Source organism: Mycetomoellerius zeteki, unplaced genomic scaffold (assembly GCF_001594055.1).
Source record: "Mycetomoellerius zeteki isolate Tzet28-1 unplaced genomic scaffold, Tzet1.0 scaffold156, whole genome shotgun sequence".
NCBI classification, from domain to species: domain Eukaryota; kingdom Metazoa; phylum Arthropoda; class Insecta; order Hymenoptera; family Formicidae; genus Mycetomoellerius; species Mycetomoellerius zeteki.
The window spans coordinates 616168-638337 of NW_017256511.1; the positions used below are offsets into that span (position 1 = coordinate 616168).

The 22170-nt window shown below is 35.7% G+C and overlaps 1 protein-coding gene across 1 annotated transcript in view; it reads left to right on the forward strand.

Annotated features, from left to right (window-relative positions):
* Positions 1 to 12216, forward strand: part of LOC108720936 (uncharacterized) — a 39385-nt gene extending 27169 nt beyond the window's left edge. The window contains exons 4-6 of the mRNA XM_018445217.1: positions 2716 to 2834; positions 8101 to 8194; positions 11878 to 12216. Coding sequence (XP_018300719.1) covers positions 2716 to 2834; positions 8101 to 8194; positions 11878 to 12045 — 381 coding nt within the window. The 3' untranslated portion in view covers positions 12046 to 12216. The remainder of the gene's footprint in view (positions 1 to 2715; positions 2835 to 8100; positions 8195 to 11877) is intronic.
* The last annotated feature ends 9954 nt before the right edge of the window (positions 12217 to 22170 follow it).

Below are 22170 nucleotides of genomic sequence, written 5' to 3' on the forward strand. Positions count from 1 at the left end.
CATGATAGTCGGGTCAAACATGATCATTATAATATAACACCTGCCACGCTCTATAACCACAGCGTAAAATGCTAAATAACATATATTTCACCGAATGGATGCGAAAGCGCTCACTATTCTGACTAATGCGATTCGATGATTCGCGAAACATCATTAAAGATCAGTAAGCTCGACCGTGAAGCACGTTCGATTGGTTGCTGTGGTATCGAATCAAGAGAAAGAGAGAACAGTAGAATCGACACTACAAATGTAATCATGCGAATTTGATCGGCAAGCAAGCGAATAATTGCACCAGTCTATTGCGCGAATTGTAATTCCAGCTTTATACATACTTTATGGCCGCAGGATAAATTTTCCGCGTTGCAGAAATGTGCTCGGTTTCATCATGTGATCGTCATATACGCGTAATGCTATGCAAAAGTTGGAAAAACTAACGTGTGGGAAACTTCGGGAAACAAAGTTAACTCAGTAATATGGAACTTTGAATTTTTAATACATTAAAGTCCAGCAGAGGATATTTGTTTGCAGATCATAATTCATTTCTCAACTGAACTAGAAGTAGAAATACGTACTTTTTTGAACTGACATTTAAATATAAAAAACACGCGGTTTCATGAATCGATTTAACCGAATTATGTACATAGCTGAATTGAGAGATGGATGGAAAATTTAATTTATTAAAACTCATTTTTATATAAAATCAACAACAGTGAAAATAGTTTTTCTAATGTAATTAAAATCAATATTTGAAAAATTAAACTTAGTTTTACATAACATTATGTACACAGATCGGCGCACTCGGCAATCAAAATCTAATATAATTCTGAGGATCGTTTGATTACCACGCGTTGATTTGACTACTATTGGAAACGAGGATGAAAAATAAAAAGGAAAAAAAACAGGGAACGGACGTTAATCGTGAATTTGTTGCACCACTCTCGACTCGTATCGGAACGGAGGGACGAGGTGGAGGTTCATCTGAATCTCGATATTCCCGTTTACGTGGCTGGAATGCAATTCCACGAGATTCGATAAAATCGCGCTTTCTCCCTTCTCTCCTCTTTCACTCACTCTCAGAGAATGTCCCCGCCGACTGTTCCGCTGTTCCGGAACGGCGAATCAAGAAATTTTGGCAACGAACTATCTCGTGGTAACCCGAAAAAGAGAGAGAGAGAGAGATCCAATCGTCGAGAGCAGCTCTTCCAACCCTTCATCTTTTCGACTTTTCCGTGTGTTCCTCTTCTCGCGTCTTGCTACCCTCACTCTCATAGCTCGAGGGAAGAAGAAAGTGCATTCTTGCTGACAGATCGCAATTTACGGCGTATCGTAATTTCGACGGAAATGCATGGTTATCTCGCGGAATATTTGGGGTGCCAGCAAAACTGTTGCCAAGGGAGCTTTGCAGATGCCAGGTAATAGTAATGAAGAAGCGAAATGGTTTATGTTGATAAAGCAAAATATTTGCCTCGGTATATGATTTAATATTGGATTCGCAACGGAATAGCGGAATTTCACATAACTTCTGGGATAACATTATTTTATTAATTTCTTATATATAGAGATATTATATTAAAAATACTGAAAGATGATGCGTAATACTCTCTTAATGTTAGAGAGTAAAATCTCACTCTAAAAAATTTAGAGAGCAATTATAAATATTTAGAAAATTTAAGTTTCATGATTTTTATAACTTTATCAATAATAAAAAGCGGCATTAGAATAGATTTAAATCTAGACGAACTAAGTTTTGCGTAATCCACCAGTTTCTGCCAAGCGAAAGAAGAACAACATGTTTCTCGTGAGATATGTGTACCGATTAAAGAGCGATTTATCTACGTTTGCGGCATAGAAAATCCTCGGGATGACGGATGTCTGTATCGCGTGCAAAAGATCCGTAGAAGGAGGAATCCGTAGGAGGAGAAAGACACAACGCGGCGGGTTCTTCTTTCTTCGTCGCGTGCGAGAGGGAGGAAAAAACAGCGCTCGGTGTGCGGTTTCAATATTTCGGTCACATAGCCGAGGTTCGGGAAAGCCGAAGAGCGGAAACCGGATCACCGGGGTTGGGATGCATGGGATGGAAGAAGGTCGAGAGTTTTTTTTCTCTCGCCGAGGGATACGTTCGACGGGAAGGCATCCTCCTCCTTCTGCGGAGGAACTCCAACAAATCTTCCTCGGGAAGCCTCGAACTCGTCGAAGCGCCGCGAAGAAGTCCCGACGAAGCCTTTTTTCCAATCCCGTCTACTTTATTTGAGAGTGCTATAGCATCTCGAGCTTACTATCGACGTTCCGCGTTCTATTATCCTGCACCGAGAAGAAAAAACTGCTTGGTGGAACAAAATACGTTCAACTGAGAATAAAATCAATGAAGTAAGTCACATAATTAATGTGACATGTTTTGTCAATAAAGATATTATAATTACGACAATTACAGTGCATTAACGAAATTGCATTAGCATACAGTAAGATGCATAATTAATGTGACATGTTTTGTCAATAAAGATATTATAATTACGACAGTTACAGTGCATTAACGAAATTACATCAGCATACAGTTTGCTCAATAAACTCGATATATCTTATCAAATAAGAGTGACATCGCAGTTCACTTAAGCAGACTTTTTTCTCAGTGCAGTGTTTTTGACGTTGCGAGTACGTTTGAAATTTTTTAGTGGAAGACGATGAAATATTCAAAACATGACTCACTCTTTGTCGCAGGTCCTTTTGTTCCCCGAAGAGGGTTGGGCGAGAAGCGCGAGTAGTTCCTATTGGACTTTGACGCCGTTCTGGTGGAGCCGGAGCCGGTGTAAGGTCGTCGAAGTTGCTGGAACAAGAAGGTGAGAAAGTTATTATTAAATTACAGTTGCGTCACCAAATACAATTTCGATAGTTAAGAAACAATATACAACTCCTTGAGCATCTTGTGTTTCATCTGACAATTCCGCAATATCGCTTCAAGTCATCGATTCTTATCCGTTCGTTTATATCACAATTATCACGTGATATCCGTGTTTACAATAGATATTATACGAATCTTGACGGTTCGAGATGCACGTCGCGTTATCCACATCGAAATAACGCTCATGGGAACACATCGCGTACGTAAAGTGGATAGAGGAGGATAACAGAAACGGAGACAGAATACCGTATAACCGGGGTAAGGTGAGGGTGAGACCTCTCTCTTCCCGGCGGTCGTATCACTTTGGGAAACTGGGGCCCGTCTAACTTTCCGACGTCCATAGATTTCGGCGCCGTTAAGGTCGCCAGTTGGCGGTCGAAGCCGATAAGGGGCTCGCGATTTATAGCGATTCGTTCGATCGCGCGCGTGCGCATGTGCAGAAGAAAAGACGCCCTCATTGTCTTCCTTCGAATGCTGAGAGCCATAATAAATCTTGAAGTGGTGGAGACGAGTCGGCAAGCAGGCTTTGGACCCATGCGATAAAATCGCGACGCTTTACGACGCCTGGGATCGAATGTTGTACCTCGAAAAAATTATCCCGCGTTCTTTTTTTTCATAAAAAATCGCTTGCGAAAATATTACGCGCAATGATTATGTTAATAGTTAATAACATACTGAAAGAAGATATTTAAATATCATTTGTTTCCGTTATAGCAAATTATCAGTAATAAAAGACATTAAAGTATTTATTTTAACTCTATAATATCTGTACTCAATTTCTCTTTTCGCTGTTAAATTCATGTCAAATTATATCTAATATAAGTTATTTTTAATTATTTTTGTAGCACTGTTCTTACTTAATATGTTATTAATTTAACTAAATAATAAAATTGAAGAATTTAACTCAAGAAAATATATTACATATTATATATGTATATAAAGGACTATGCTCAGTCTTAGAGGGGAATTTGGGCCCGGGATGAACAACTTTGAGACATGCCTAAAATTTTAAGGTATCAAAAGAGAATAAAAAATTCCTAACTTTATTCCTGAGTGCTTCTAGAACATATATTGGCCATATTTCAATTAGCCAATTAAAACCTTCTGTTTCATACTTTGAGTGTCTCTCTCTCCTCTTCATCGATTAATATATATCACTTGTAACTATTCATTTGGGGTCCAAAAAAGGTTTTAGTTGTCTTCGTCAAGATTGGACATATTCCAGATACTAGATGATTCGAGAAATCGAATAAAATCAGTCCTACATGATACACAATACATGGTTATAATAGCGAACTTTGAACAGCTGTAGCACTTAAGAGACTCATTTTATAAAGTTGTGCATATGGAACTTTTTAATCCTTTTTTGATGTTCTACAATCCTAGCTAGGTCTCAATGCTATTCAGCCGGGGCTCAAACTGGGCATAGTCCTTTGTAAATAAACTAAATTTGACTTAAATTTGACGTTGTTCGCTTTAAAACTAATCATATAGGAATGGACTGATTTACATTTTGACACACATAAAAATAACAAAATTGTTTTTAATTCAATTTTTTTAATTCAAAGGATTGGGTTGCCATTGCTCCTTTGAGATATCTAATAGTATTATGTAATTTATTATTTCGAATAAAAAGATCTGTAAATAAAATATTTCTTATATAAAGAAGCATTTAAACAAAAAACATATCTATTAGTATATATTAAAAAAGTATTATATAGCTCGATCATCTATATCAAAGATGGAATGAATATCAAGAGAATTTGTGAAGGCTTTGCTATATATCCGTATATGAACCATACCGATTGATGCATGGTCAAAATTGACTTCAGAGGCATCCTTAGCGCGGCATAAACGTCTCCGTAGGATCGGACGAAGTTTGCGAAGACAACCGAACTTGTCTAAATATCCCTCGGCTCTGCTACGGAGTGCCTGTATTCCTGGTTTCGCAACAGTAACCGAGCTACGAGAACCGAGCTGCTCGTCTTAGTAAACACGTGGTATAACGGCTCTTGGCAGTACAAATCAATTCCCACGCCCCTATCCGTGGACACGTGTACAATTCGCGTTATTCTCTGACAAGGATACAAACGGTATTCCGTGACTATGTACTTTGATCGATTGCTCAGTTTACTTGAATCTCTGTTCGATTGCTCAGTTTACTTCAATTTTTTTTGTTCAATTCTCGCGGAAAGATGTTCAAATTTAGATAGTTTCTAGGTCAACGAAAATTTTCAAGATTGAAATACCAAGATAGAAGCCACCTGAGATATCGGAAGTCGTTACTCGGATTTTCAATCTTCGTTGCTTGGTCAACAAAAATTCTCATGGTTAGAGCAGGTATCTATATTTAAGCCGACTCACAAATCTCGAAGATTGTTACTCCATTCTAATCTTCGATCGCTGCTCGGCCGACAAAACTTTATTAATTTCACGTTGAAACATCGAGATAGTTATATCGAAATCCAATTGATCCTCAAAAATTACTATTTTATAGCGATCCTCATCATTGCTCGGTCAACAAAAGCTTTTACGACGGGTTAAAACGTGACGACAGTTCGATCTGCTCGTTGGTCAAGGAAATCTCACCCATTTATCTCCATCCAGGATTTCGATCTCTCGCGTGATGCAATCGACTGCAACCAAATCCAAACCGATTGGGGATACTCGACAAATATGTCGCAATGAGCTCGTCAATTTATCGATAATAAGCCAATACATGCTCTAGAAAGCAAACAATCTCTCTCGAGGGTATCGATAATATAACCACCAATATTAATTATCAACGTAATTATCGTCGCCGATTGGAGTTCGTGATTTTATTAATTTTATTAATTGACATTCGATTTCATCCAGTTCATTTTTCCTTCAAGTTAATTGATACTTATCCCTCAAAAAGTATTCTTATTACAATCTTATTGGTTTACTTTTTCTTTCAATTGATAGACACTCACTGCATAATTATTATTTATGATATTACATGCCAGCTTGTCGGTACACGTGATCGTCGTTATAAATAAATAGCATTCAATTTCGTTCTCGCAATTCATTTTTCTTTTTAATTAACAGACATTAATTTTAAGTATTCGAACGTTCACTACTAGCCGTTACGTATATATCAAAAGTACTTTGTATGAGATCATCGATAACGTCAAAGTTGTGAGATCGAGGGTCGAAAAACATCCTCGAGGTGTGTGTTTACATCACGGGCACACGAAGTCACTATCTACTATGCCCGTATTGTGCGTAAACGCTAGGAAGTGACGTCTACGTGCCTTTCTTCGACGTTTCGGATTTTCCCTTTCCCTTCGAGAAAAGCTGGAGAAATCAAAGCAACCGGTGCGGGCACGACGGACTTCCAGCCGAGTGTCGGATTTGCTGCCGTTCGCCTCAATAGAAGCCGTTTAAACTTTTAATGATCGTCGCCGGTCCTCGAGAGGTATCTCCGCCGGAATAAGCCCCTCGAGTCTATCATGCGGGTGTTGGTGAACTCTAATGCCTCTCCCTTTTCCTTCTCCTGTTCATTTTCTTTATGCAGAAAAAAAATTTTCCTTTTTCTTGAAAGTTTTAGATAGAATTTTTTAATTTCATATCTTTATTATTTTTGTTTGTGTATATATCATTATTTAATTTATATTTAAAAGAGAAAAAGAGAAAGAAGAAGTATCTTGTCTATAAAAATGTATACCTACCTTTTAAATTCTTGAAATATAAAAGAAATTAATGCGAAATTTTCATATATTAAACTTTTATGTATACTACTTCTAGAAAAGATTTGGAAAAACAATATATTTTTCATAAATAAATATATATAATATAATAATATGTATGTATTTATATTATTACTTCATTAATACTATCTATTAAAATATAAAGAATCTATGGTTTTTCCTTATATATTCTTTTGTAATAATTATATAAAAATCTAATAAATATCATGATAAAATTTGAAATATATTTTAATGTACTCCTTCCCCTTTCTCTATCATAATATTAAAGGGCCACGTCTCTTATCACCAGTCAAGTGAAATTTCCCTTCGTCTCCTCAATCATTCCCGCTCCATGACTTCCCCTCCGTTCATCGCTTCGATGGAGATCACAGCGTGGCCTAAAGACATGGCACGTAGCTAGCGATAATCGTCAATTAACTTAACAATGCGTATTCAAGATAGCTGATTATTCTCAAAAAACTCAAATCAGCATCCAAAATGCAAAGCAAACACTTTCACCATCCCCAATAATAATTTTATACTAACACAGTAGATTGTAATATTAATATAAGTTACACAGAAATATAATTTGTTAATAATTTTAATTAGTAGACATCGAATTCTTATGCAATTTCATTTTCTTTTAGAAAGCAGACTGGAAAGTAACATTATTTTTATATTACTTTCCAGTCTGCTTTCTACAAGAAAATGAAATTGCATAAGAATTCGATGTCTACTAATTAAAATTATTAAGAAATTATTCTGTGTAACTTATATTAATATTACAATCTACTGTGTTAGTATAAAATTATTATTGGATGGTGAAAGTGTTTAAAAATAAACATTTTTCACATTAAAAAAGCATTTTAAAAATACACATTTATTTGTGCATATTTGCATATTTGTGCAAATTTGCATATTTTGTGCATGTCTTAAAAAAATATCTGCATAAAAATCTTATGTCTATTAATTAGTGTGAGAGAAACTTGGAGAAAATATAAAAAAGATTAAAATAATTAAGAAATAAGTTCAGTCTTATTACCGTCGTAATATAAACAGTTTTCGCGAGTTTTTATAGAAAGATAGTATCGTAGTAAAGATATAAATCAGTAGAATCGCCTTTTTATGAATGGCTTTTGTAAGCATACACAAAGCTTTGGCACCCTTGCATAGTACAATTCGGGACAGAGGATAAGAATCGAGAGTGTGCTGAAATCTCCTTCGTAAGGATTACGTCAAAGGACGTTAAAATGAAAAGCGGACAAGCTATAGACGACGAACTGATAGCTCTCTGCTTATACTCAATGTATCAAAATCGATTGCGCTTTTTCTCCTTTGACGTTTCTTTCTTCTTGATAATATATATAGGACGCGTCCCGGATTCCCATCGTTCTTTCTATCCATGGATTTTTCTATCGACTTAAAATCGATTACCTCGTACAAAATGTTATTGGTCATAAGATTTCAATTCAGAAAATCGTGATTGTGTTTTAGGTATAGTACTCAGGCGAAGATGGTAGACACGGGTACGGGCACGCTTTATATTATCGGTTCATTCAAGAGGATGACTACCGATCCCGATTTCAAGGTATGAATTCATATAATTAAATTTATTAAATATTTTCTTTAACTTTTTTAAGTTTAAGTTTCAATTCGTTTTACTATTAATAAAAATAATCTACCAATATAAAATAATCTACCAATACAAAAGACTTTCTAATTTGTAAAATTTTACAATCGCTGTATATCTTGTAGTTGCTGTTAATGAAATGGATAATAAGTCACTAGAGTTTGCTATCGTAATTTGTTAATTCGATAATACGTTTTTTCGCTTTTTTTACCTTAATTCAAGCTTATTTTGAAATCATAAAGTAATAATAATAATATATATATATACACATAAATATATTAGAAATAAATATATAAACCATAAAAGCTTTTTCTTTTAGAATGCTATTCCTTTTATATACAATAAATTTTATATCTTCTTACTTTATTCCTTAATATATTCTTTTAATACACATTATCGCTCAAAAGTTTCAGCATGTTAAGTTTTTGCAATTTCATTTTTTATATAGACGTAAAATATGAAATTATGATATAATATACTTTTTTATTTTCAATCACAGAAGTATTCAATAAAGTCGCGAATTGTCAAAAAATAATTATAAACGAAAATTACAAGTACATTTCTTAAATAGACAAATATATATAGGTACTGATTAGAAGAAATATTGATTTCAATCTTGCGCTATTTCTATTCCGATAAACATTTGGATATCACAACGAATAACAATAAGAAAATAGTATGAAATATTCTTGCAGAAATTAAATGCCAAATGAAACACTAAAGTCTTTAATAACACTTAAAGAATTTATCAATAGAATAACAAGAGTATGACTTCTGTTATCAAAATCCGAAGCTAGAAATAAAAATCTAAAAAATTAGTTTTTTCTAATTTTAGTGAAAATGTGTAATAATAAATTAAAAAATAATCCATACAAACTGTATTCATATTTTATTTTTTATATTACGAAATTTCCATAAACGGAGAGTATGCTGAAACTGTTGAGCAGTAATGCATCTATTTTCACTCGTGTTTATATATATTTACTTAAACAAAAAATATGTAATTCATGTTACAAAGATAACAGTTAATTCTTTAAATAATAGGATTCAATTTTCATAAATTTAAACTATATTTTATTACACTAATTATTTTTTATTTCGTTGAAAGAACGTCGACCTCGCACAATCCTTCTAAAGGATTGCACCAGACGCAGACATTATATCGGAAACTCGCAGTCCGTCTCAGCTAATCTGCAGATTGTCGGATTACGAAAAATTTTGTCTCCGTGATATTTTCGCTCGCACCGGCAACGCATTCACAACGCCGCGACGCGATCAACGTATCTCTACCTCGTCTTTTCGCATAAAATAGTATCTCCCACTAAATGCGCGCGTGCAATTTTTAGATGTTTCTATCTCGAGAGCCGAGAGTAGCAGCGAGACGATAATTAAATAAATATACGACAATGCGCGCGTGGAAAACTTGGTATTGCTGCACATTGTAACGTGCGCGCGCGCGCGCGCACGTTCGTTGTTCCCGTTTCCGCAATTACGGAAACAGGTCGCGCGTTTTCTGCAAACGAATTAAATGAATTGAAGAATCTCGGTTCACGGATGTCCACCCCAGTGGCGCGACTACGTGAATTAATAAAATCGTTTAAGCTGATAAAAAAAAACCCAATCATGGTTCGTAGTTCGCCGAGGATACGTAAAATAGCCGAGGAAACATGCTAGAACGTGACGCTGTGGTATTTCCCGATGATAAATTTCATATTCATCAAACACGCGAAATAACGGTTATCGAATTTATCACTAGGTATTATTACGTCACGCCCGCTTACCGTTATAATCACGCTGGTGGGTACCATACGCAGAAAAATATGATTCTACGATGTAACGGTCGTTAATCTTTTTACTGAAAATGCACGTCATGTCCGCCATCGTCACCAACACCGTATTCTTACGCGTCGGAAATGCTTTGTTTTTATCATTTACTTTTAATTTCCGCCTTTTTTAACTCGGAAATGTCACATGGGGTGTCTTCATACTTCAGCGGCAAGAAAATGTGAATTGAAAATATTGTTTAGTATGAATATTGTTTCGTATATTTTCTTTCTTTTTATTAACTATTCTTTACGAATCTTTAAATATGCAATTTCATTAAAAACCCACAATAAAAATTTGTAATATCAATTAAATTAAAAATTTTTAGAAATACTGTCATAATAAGCTACTTACATGGTTATTCTGTTTAATATTTATTTGATTTGTACTTTTTTGGAAATTGTGATTATCTCATATTCATAATATTTTCGAATACTAATAAATCGGAAACAATTAATAAGATAAGACGTTAATAATAACAGTGATTTTAATTGTAAAAACACCCTATGTGATTTATGTAGAAAAAAACCAAGTGTCTACTCCCAAATTAATAGAAGTTAAATTTGTGAAATAGTCTAAAATCTCGAAGGGGAATAACCGTCGGCCGACAAAAGTTGTCGACGCGTCTCGCATGAACGTATGTACGAGTATGTTGATGGCACGCCTCGGGCACACGTATGTTTTCGCGACATTTATCGAGCTGTCTGGAGAGGTTTCGCGTTGAGAGACACTTTTTTTGCGAAGGGTAGCAAAAGACTCGGATAGCCACGCACTTATTCCCCAAATGCCTAAAGTAGATGCTATTGCGAGTAAATGACAGGGGAGTCGCATAGCTGCCGCGGGATTTTACAACACTGAAAACGTGAAAACCGCAACATGTACACACGTTTCTTATGCGTTTCGTCAAACGTACTGGAATGTGTAATGCGGCTACTGCTGTCAGAAAATAACATGTGTCCGCGCGCCAACAGTCAGCCATAAATGTCGTACATGCAATTTTGATGGAGAGCTGGCCTGCATAAAGGACTGCAGGCATGGCCAGTGCCATACTCTAAATCGGCAGACGCAAGCTTACCTGTGTTCTAATGATCTGCCATTGAAATTCGTCTGAAATAATATCATCTCCAGTAATAGCGAAAATACAAATTAAACGTAAATTATCAAAAAAACTTTGGGATGTTTTAATTAACACAGATATGCTTTATGGTCATTTTTTCCTAACTAATTAACTTTTAATTACAAACAGTCTGACCAAGGGATTTGGACGAATGGTTTTAGCCGCGTCTTTTTGAGTATAAAATGAAGTAATAACTGTACATTCATTAAGAGAAATGCTGTCATAAACATTTAAAAAATATGGTTAAAAAGATACTTATCATTAGTTGACATTTGTTGTTTATCATTATTCATTTAATATTATTATTAATGTAATATTATTAATTTACTATTAAGTTTTTTAGGTTTATATATATATATGCACGGAAAGAACAATTTTTCTTTTACTGAAGTATCTGAAAATTTAATTAGATACAAGAATCAAACAATGCCACAAAAAGATTTTGAGATTCTAGCAACAAGTTTGAGTCCTGCAAAATTATTTTAATAGCTTAAAAAAATGTTTAGACTCTTCAACAAAAAGCGTTCTCTTTCTTGTGTATCATTTATATTATATTATATTAAAATTACTATTATTGATGTAATAGCCGGGAATAATGTACTAGAAAAAAAACTGTAGGAAATTCTTCTCTCGAGTTTCGTGTGTGAGCGCGAGAGCAACGCAGTGATATCGTATCGATCTGCTTGCCGCCCTGTTACAGCTGTACCTGACGTCGAACGTCTCGTCGAGCGACTTCAATATGGGCTACAGTATGACGGGCACGCTGGAGCGTGGCTGCAAGAAGACCAACTCCTTCCAGATGACCCACTTCGCGGTGATACGGCGACGGGACTACGAGAAGGCGTACGAAGACCCGAATCCCACCTAGTGTCCGTCCACACCCACGCTCTCCGAGTGTGGGGACTGCGAGCATTACACGTAGCTGGGGGAGCAAAGGGCCGCCGAGAGGAGCAAGATGCATTTCCGTGTGCGTTCGCATTTGCACTGGGGGGGAGTGCATCCGCCGCTCGATGGATCATCGGGAAGGAATCGCTACTTACAAGGGAAGTTTCACAACTGTCCGGAACCGATTTGATTCTCCATGAAATATGTTGTTAAACACGAAAATCTAAATTTTTTTTAATTTTTTTTCTTCGCAACATTGAAGTACTCTTGAAACCGTACAACTTTTGTTTAAAAACCTTTTTTCCATCTTTTATACTTCCGACGATATTCGGCTCGAAATAGAAATACCGTTTTTTTTCAAAGGGGTGTTTCACCCTTTAAACATAAGTTAACGCACGTATAAAAAAATACGTGTCTCTCTCTTAGATTTTCGTTTAATAACATATTTCATGGAGAATCAAATCGGTTCCGGACAGTTGTGAAACTTCCCTTGTTAGCGAGATCGATTACGAAATCCCGAAGCTCCTGGCAGGTCGGCTCAACGAACGTATCCTCGAGGAGATAGCGTTCGCCTGTGATCGAGAATCTCTTAGAGAAATATATGTGTACAACATTAGACCGCTAAATCCGCCTGTTTGCGTTTCTCGTTTATTGCAAGCTTCTAAAAGGAGTGTTGAAGACAGAAAATAAATGTGCATAGACAAAAGCTGGAACGTCATCAAAAAGTGAAAAATATGAAGGGAAAGTGGAAGTAAATAAAGAGACAGTAGAAGAATAAATAGAGAAGAAAGGCTAACACCGCGATTCTATATAGAATTATCTACATTTCTCTTATAAGACATCAGGATGAGAGATAATCAAGATAAAGTGTGAAGAAGGAAACTTTAATTCACATAGAATCAACATTAGCTCGTGATAATAAGAGATCATGGAGATGAAAGGTGGAAGATCAAGATAAAGGATTATGAGGAAAAAGGAATGCCATAATTCTTACAGGATAAATATTTCTTTCACGAGATTTCTCACAAAATAAACTCATGATGGATCTCTCGTAGTAACTGACTTCTTTGAAGATATATAGCAATATTTTTTTACTCCTAAAATTACGCGTATAACGGCATAATTTTTTCATGTATACCTGAACTGTGTGTTTTAAGGCTTAATTAGCGCTCTAATGAACTACACAGAGTCTTTCTGTTACCTCAAATTGTCAAGGTACATCATTTTTCGCGCGTAATGGAGTTCGAGATCGGACGAGACCTGACAGCGACTTGGAAACGACAGTGACACTTCGTTTCTTCGAGGAGGTAAGGCCGAAAGATCGTTATTATCGCGAAACATAGAAACGAAATACCAAAGTCGAGTGGCGGCCCTGCGCAACAGAGCCAAACGTCCAAAGATAGTCCTTAAATTAGATCGAATTAATTAGCTCTTAATGGAAATCGTCGAGCGACGCGTATACCTGTAAGGAAGTGTATACAGAGAGCGACGTTGATCGAGAGGATGCGAAAACTGTTTTACCAAAGTACTAGCACGTAAGTTACTTGCAACTTTCTGCCAGTGATAATCCAAGATCGCAACACACACTCCTTCAACCCACAAGGTACACTGCTTTTCATCGATCGACGCATCGATGGCTGCCGCTGCCTCGTCGAGATTATAATTAGTAAATGATTAACGACTAAAGCTTTTTCTCGATGAATCCACGGCGAATCAGCTGCCTGGAGTATAGTATTATATGTGCCAATTCTCAAAGCTATCGTTGACGAGCACTGTACCTGACAATTACTACAAAGTCAGAGCGTGCGAATGCGCACGGTGAAAAGCCTGAGACGGACGAAACGATGTTTCCCAAACCCCATTTCGCGGCCAGTCGAAAGTTTAAAAGGCGTTTAAAAGAGATTCTGCGAACCCAGAAGGATTAACACATTGAGAAAAAGATTAAAATGTCTTTTGGCTTTGTGCGACATTGCTAATCTCATAAAATGGCATCATCCGGCTTTTATGCTTCAATTCTTTTACAATGTGTTCACACAAATGAAAACTTTAATCGCAGACAGTACCTAGTTGACATAAATTTAAAAAAGTAATATAAATCAATATTATAATTTCGCACTCAACAAATGCAACTGTTATGTGACATCATGTGTTATATTATATTTGTATTATTTGAATGCAAAATTATAATATTGATGTTATGTTACTTTTAGCTTTTGTCAATTGGATAAATTCTTAGAATATTCAACAACTTTCTTTCGATTACAACATATCAAAATTTGCTTTTAATTTCTTGATGTAATTTAATTCTCGAGTATACAGTTATTCCAAACTGGTACAGAGGAATTCATCGATTTATACCTTCAATGATCAAGTTCCTTATTTGACCGGTTTTACCGAGGATCTATCGCATTTGAAATTTGACGGTTCGCTAGAATGGAATATTTCATATGGCGGGGCCCGTGTCAGGACGCTGGTGGTTATAAATATCGTTTCGTCGCTGATCTAAGGCTTTATAGACAGTATGTAGCTGTAGCGTGTAGCCGGCTTACAAGGTATTTCAAAGCTTGTTACGCGCCCCTTTCTTTGAGCCACCGACGGACGGAATCGCTCAAGGAAGGAAGAAAAGCCGCGAGAGAGAAAGAGAGTTTCGCTGCACTGACGCCGGACACACACGTGACACAAAGCGAGAGACCTCTCTCGCTTTATCTTACGTACGGGATCATCGTGAATCGGTGTTGTAAACGCGTAACACGATACTTATTTTTGCTAAAGAGTAGGAAGTCACTCACACCAGTCACGATGTATCCCGATGAGATCTAAGTCAACGATCGCCGATCGTTCGTTCGGGACGGGATGCGATTCCGGCGAAAATCGGGAGAAAAACAAGAAAATCCTCCGCTAACGGAATAGTCGTGAAAGATTCGACGAGTCTTTCTGTATTATATTTTATTAACGTGAAACGATTGATCTGTATTAGCGAGTAAAGTTGTGTTTTGATGCCGCGTTCAAATGATTTATTTATTGAATAATTATTTTGTTACTTGTCTTTGTTTTTCGTAATTGTTTATGATATTACTGATGTTGCGTCGCGATTCTCGAATCGTTTCTAATGTAAAAGTATCTACTAATGGTAGAGTGTACGAGTTTGATGCTATTGTCTTTAGAGAGAAGCCGATGAACGGCGAACGAACGGTCTCAGAAATTCTATTATAATAAACTCGTCGTAACTCCCCTTTACTATTCCTCGATGAAAATCTAGTACCTTCCGCTTTTGCTCAAGGAATTACCTATAATGCCAAATAAATACTATGTGCAATAGTGCGCAAGAAAGTTAAGTCATTTGCATTTTGATATTAAGATATGCATTAAGAGATTTCGTTTAATTATCGAAAGAGATAAAGTAAGGTGCATTTTTCAAGCGTTGGGAAAAATTTTAGAATGCTATTTTAGATTATTTCCCTTAGGGATGCATTAAGTATCGGGTTACTAATCTATGTCGAAAATTCATTAAAGTAATCCTTTCAATATCAAATTCAATACAAATATTGCAACAATTATTTTTTGTTAATTTTTTCATTAGTTCTATTGTACTTTCGACTTTATTGGTTTTCAGTACAAACATTAAATTAATAATTTGTGAATCTTTGAACATAACAGCGATAGCAAAAGATAATATTCAAATAAATTTTCATAGTTTAATGGACATTATCATTATTAGTCTTCAAATTTTTAATAAACTGCAATCCCTCTTAAATTATTAATAAAATTTAATCTTTTATGTTTGGTAGATAATGAAAACTGACGTGCAATATACGGTGCAGAAATACTGAAAGGATTAAGTAGAACTTTGTGGCTTACTGTCTTAATTGTTCTTTACATTAACATTGCTGAATATAACGCGTGCGTCGACGCTTTTCTCGAATTAGCGTGGATGGAGGCAATCGAGTTGGATTCCTCGAGCCTCCCACTCGAGTGGAGTTACATGTTTACAGGGTTTAACATTGTTTCGCAATTCAAGGGGGTAACAAAAAAATTTCCCGTTTCCCTCAGCAATTTTTATGACCCTAATCAATGCTTTGATAAAAATTCCGATTGCTGAAAGGAGAAAGGAGTAATTTTATAAGTTGATATTGCATGATACAGTAAACTCTCGTTAACTCGAGTTGTCCAATGCCACAAATCCTTCTCTAGTTACTATCCTTCACGAACTACTGTTTCGAGTTTCTCCGAATTTGCACTAACGAGGGTTCATTGCACAAGTACTTGCCATTATGTGTGTCAGAATCGAGTTCGTTACCATTATCCACGTTACTTGGATTGCGAAAATCAAGTATAGAATCGATAAGTGTATCATTGCATGTATATAAGTATATAGTGTATAAAACCTATGCATATATGTACATGTCTCACCTACAACGCACCTACACACGCACACAAACAATAACACCCTCCGTGAGTAGATGAAATTTTACGAGATTCTCGTTGATGTTGTAGATCAGTAGATTAGAACTCATCAGTCGCTTCTTTTAGTCAATCTAGTCCTAGATCTAGCATGGGCCGCTCGTCGTAGTTAGATTGTTTTCAATAGCGGATTATACCTAAGGGATTACACCGAGAACACTCGCAAGCCTGTGAACTATAAATTCAGATTATATGAACTCAGGACGAATCGTCGATAAAAATCATTAATATGGAAATTTTCGTTCTTTCTAGCTGAAGGTTATTTCTCTGAAACGTAACGCTTCGTTCGACACGAATCCGCTTTCCTTCTTGGCGAAAAGCCTCGCTTCCGCTTTACGACGTCACGACTCTCAAGTTCAACAGCGACATTTCCGGCGCTGTGCGAGCGAATGAGTCTAGATGAGACGACGTCTCGCTCAGCTTCCTGACTCCTAAGATTCATGACCGCCAGTTTATGACGTTCTTGGTTGATGTGACTCGACAGGAAGCCGATCTATGAGCGCGGAACTTGTTAAGACCCTTGGCGAAAATCACAAATATTCGATATCCTGCGCTCTCTTCCTATACTATCACTACCATTTACAGCCGAAATTCCCGCTGGCTCCTAGAAGCCTTGCAAAACGCGACAAATATTTCTGACTACATGGCAGTGAGGCGTAACGAGATGTCGATAATATTGGAAAATTTCCTGGATGGTCATAAATATACGTCCATTATATGTATAACGAAAATTCTAAATCAATTTTTTTTCATAATGAAAATGTCGAAGTACCAATCATTTTCAATTATTAAAAATTTGTTTTACTTTCCAATTTGAATGATTAAATTTTCAATTAAAATGTATGATGAACTTAAGAAATAAAAACAATTCATGTAAAAATTTGATTAACACACAAGTGATGTACACTTCAATTTTAGAAATCATGAAAAATCGTAGAAAATATCCAATATTATTGTATCCAATTAAATTTTCTTGCTATTTGGAGTATTGATTGCAAATTCGGGACAACTGTTATTTTGACGTATTACCAGTATGACACGCTGTGCATTATTCAGTTCATGCTCGCTACGAGGATTCTCGGTATCGCCTCCGGCAGAATAATATTATCGTGTCGCCTAAAATGTTAGTAGTCGTATCCTCACTTTTTGGGGTAGTCTTCTATAAGCCTTTTAGGATGATTTAAGTGAATACGTACGTCCGATATCACGGTCCCTCCTAACTACTTAGCCGTAGTCTAGACCCACCGATGCACGCTTCCTTCAAGTCTAAAGAGAGGTCACCTATCTTCGTCTTCAAGCTGCACAACGGGTCTCTAGTCTATCTTATCGCGTCGCGCTACCTAATCGCATCCGAATCGCTCAAAGTACCATCCAAGTTAATTTAACTTTTAAACTTTGAATTTCGAATATCTACATTAATTTAATTATTTCATAACTGTAATTATATTCTTAAGAATATTTAAAGTAACTCATACTTAAGCTCGTAAAGAAAATCTCTCTTAGGATTGAAATTACATTTCTTAAGGAATTTTATTTTAAATTAGATCGCGACAAATGATGAAACATATTTTGTGTTAAATAGTGGTAACGATTAAAATAACGATCATCAACAAAGTAGATAAGAAATTCATTTTTAATTTTGTTCAACATAATATTGATTTTTCTCTCATCTAACCGATGGAATCCGAATCAAAATCGATCTCGACAATTTGGATGCGACAGAGGAAGCGAGCCGTGCCCTATCTTCGAGATATAATGAGAACGTAAACGTAGAGAGCGCCAAGTAGTGGATCGTAGCAGAATCGATGGTCGTTGTCGTCGTGCTCATCGCCGGACATCGCGACGTCGTCGACGCTCCGTTTTTCGTTTCTCTCCTAGTCGATTTTAGATTTATCTCTTTCTCTTTATTTTCTCTTCGCTCCTTCTCCTTTTCTTCTTCTCGTTAGAACGCCAGTCGAATCTTCACCGCTCACGCAAACGTCGATCGGCAAATCTTATTTTTTCTAGGCGGCTAAGATCCTCGACTCGCGATCTCGCGGTCTTCGAATAACGCGCCGTGAGAGCGTCGACAGTCGCGACGGATCGGTGATAATTTTTATTAGGATGCGACAATCGGACTTGGTCAAGAAGTAATAAGATTGAAATTAGTGAACGATCGAAAATGAAGCTATATAATATATTTAAAACGATCCTTAAAAATTGTTAACTTAAAATTCCTCCTCTGAATGTATCGGCTAGCAACTTTTAATGCCACGTTTTACGCTAAAAACATGCAGCAATTACTTTTAATCCAAATTTGCCATAATTTATAGTTGGCTTGTAACACGAACATAACTTTATCGTGTATAGGCTACGGTATTAGGAAACTTCCCTAACAACGTTATGAGTCTATTTTGCTAAAATCGTTTTAAGATAATGGTCTATGTACATAACATTATTTTCGCAACGTTATTTGTGGCTTTGCGACTTTTGTCTTGTGTGTGCTCACATCAAATGCGATCTTTATATTAGATTAATAATATGCAAAATTGAGCAACCAGATTTAGCACCATTAAACAGAAACATAAATACAAACGGACATGTATTTATTTGTTTGATAAACGTTCGTTTAATTACGAGATATAACGTGACTAAAAGTTTGAAATGTGCTTTAAATTTGATTATTTCATTAATTTCACATTGCTGTAAATGATCGTGCGACTGTCGCATCCAGGTCTTGTTGTAATCAATGTGTAGTCATGTAGTGAAAGAAGAATGTATCCTTGTAACAACTGCTGAACTGATTACGACACTATGCTGGTCTTAATAGGAAAAGAAAAAAAAAGAAGAAAAAAATACGAACAAAACATTCGTATATTCAAAGCTATGGCTGTGATCCTCATTAATTAATCGGTAAAAATCGGTTCACATTGTGTATTCGACATTATATATACATAACAAATAAAAATATATAAATATTATATATATTATTATATATATTATATATATACACATACGTAAGTTACGGCGATATATTTAGTGATAAATGGAAATGATATTTTGCACACACTGTTGCGTTTCCCGTTTGCATTTTTACTTTGTCTTCTTTATTTCTTTTTTTCGGCCGTGAAATTTACGATTGCACGCTCCTCCGCGACGGCGGTGGTGGCGGCGGCGGCGGCAGCGAGGCGGCTTTATTTTTTTATCTGGTACTAAAATCCCAGAGAATACTATAGCGTACGATTTCGTTGATCGAGACATTGATCGGTCCCTAGGCGTTTTACCCGATGGCGGGGAATTGAAACCGGTAGAATTTCGACGGCGTAGACACGCAAAAAATGATCTCGACAGCACTGAAATACGGGGTGATATTTTACGCGTGATTCATGAATGAAAGCAAAGCGAAAACCCGCGATACAAATGTGGCTTCTAAAGCTCACGGTTTTTTTTTTCACTATTACGTGAATAGGACAGCTCACTTGTCTAGTAAACGAGAATTAAAACATTTTCATTAAAATTACCTAGAACAATTTCTTTATGATATAAATTGCAAATTGAAAATTGATATTCTAAAAAGTGGTATCAAATCTTGCATTTTCATAATTAGAAAATTAAAATAACTACAGCGTGAAAGTTGATTTTATAAACATTAAATACGAAAATCTGTTTTTATTCATAAATTGCATTATTTAAATATTGTCGCCTCTATTTCAGAGATTCAATATTAAATTTATCCATAATGATAAATGCACGATAATTGATGTGCAATAGATTTTGCCGTGTTTATACAATACAGAAAATCGTTATGTCGGTTTTGATTCTTGCGCATTGAACGTTCTATGGTTTTTAGAATAACTGGTGTTCGCGTGTCGGCGAACGATTGCTCACTGTTTTCGCGTTTGATTGAGAATCAAATTTTGAAATCAAAGCCAAATTAGCGCGATAGCTCCTAAGATCTCTGCGAAGTCATCATCAATGCGTAATGCACACACGATTTGTTTAACAACGTACGTCTAATTAATCGATTAGGCCATAGGCTTAATAAGCGCGGTAACGCCGTGCTAGGTTGCAGGCAGGTACGCGCGATGAAAGGGCGTTCAACAGTGGCTCTTTTGGCTGATTGTATATACATTGACTGCGCTACAAACACAGCTGAATAAAGGGGCTTTATGATGAATGATGCAGACAAAAGCAACGAAGAGTAAATTCGTAGCTCAAATAGAGCAATAAACAAATTCCTCTGTGATATAATTATACCTGTTTTCTATTATCAATTATGAACTTAATTATATTGTTTTTATTGTCTAATTATAAACAATTTTTAGTGTAAGATTCATGTATATGTATAGATTAATTAGAAAAGTGTACTATATTAATTTTACTGAATTTATAACGCAAATAATTGATATTAATTAGCACTTTTGTATTTAATATTTGTTCATAAAAAATAAACGTGTGTTTAATGGATTTTTTTTAGAAAAATTCGATTGTTAATTAATTACAATTGTTAATTAAGTGAATTTTTTTGCATAGCATAATTTGATTACTTGATTTTTTTATAGACAGATTTAAATTTTGCAAATTATGTCTAGTGATATATCAATTGCATTATTTCTATAATCTTACATTTGATGTACAATATTGGTCACAAAACGTTTTCGTTCGCATGATATTGCATGGGACCGACATGGAAACGAAGTAACAGCAGAAAATGTTCCCGTCGTACGCGAAACTCGAGGCTATATATTTTCTATGAAACGTATATTCTCCGCGCGCGAACATATAATCGTATATTGTATTTTATTCTCACCACTGTTGTCACGTCGTTAATCGCACGATACCGCGTGCCCGAGAAGATGCTCGAAATATTTTCGAATTTCTTCTCTGCGCCTGCATATATAAAACGAGCGACAGAGATAATCAGTTAATCGCGATTTTTTCGTTCCTAAGAGCGTGAAAGAGAAAAGAATCAAATAGTCCTTTCCGATACGACAAAATCAAATGAGAATTCAAAATATTTTTCTTAGCCAAGTCACGTATTATGGAACTATTCCGGAATGGATTCCGATAGGAATTATTTCGTTTTCCTTAGGAAGCACAATAGAAATCTAGGAAATAATTGAACAATTCCGACCGGAATCCATTCCTCCTAATACGTGCCTGTAGGAAGTAATTGTCAACGAAGGAAGATATTAATTAGTACCTAATATAATATTCACTTTTTACATTTTTGACTGACTATAATAAAACTCTAGTTTGTTGAGCGCAAATTCCCGTTATTTTTTAATATAGTATTATATATCTCCATATAAGCGGAATCAAAAAACACTTATTTTGATGAGCATTGATATCTACAAAACTAATACCTTCGTAAGATCGGAAAGGGTTAAACAAAAGATACAGAAATACTTATCGATGGTAAGAAAACTACCGGAACGAAGAAAACGCGAGCGTTTGATGTATTTTCACTACAGTCCTGTCTACAGTCAATTCATTTTGTATCTATACCTAATCTATGTATCTATCGTCATAATTTATGCTGAATAAATGTTACATTTACGCATAACATGGATTTTTTTTAAATGCTCCTCCCAATATTCCTTCCAAAATTATCTATACTGTCTATACCAGAAAACGAAGGCACGTAATTCGAACGACACGGAGGTAA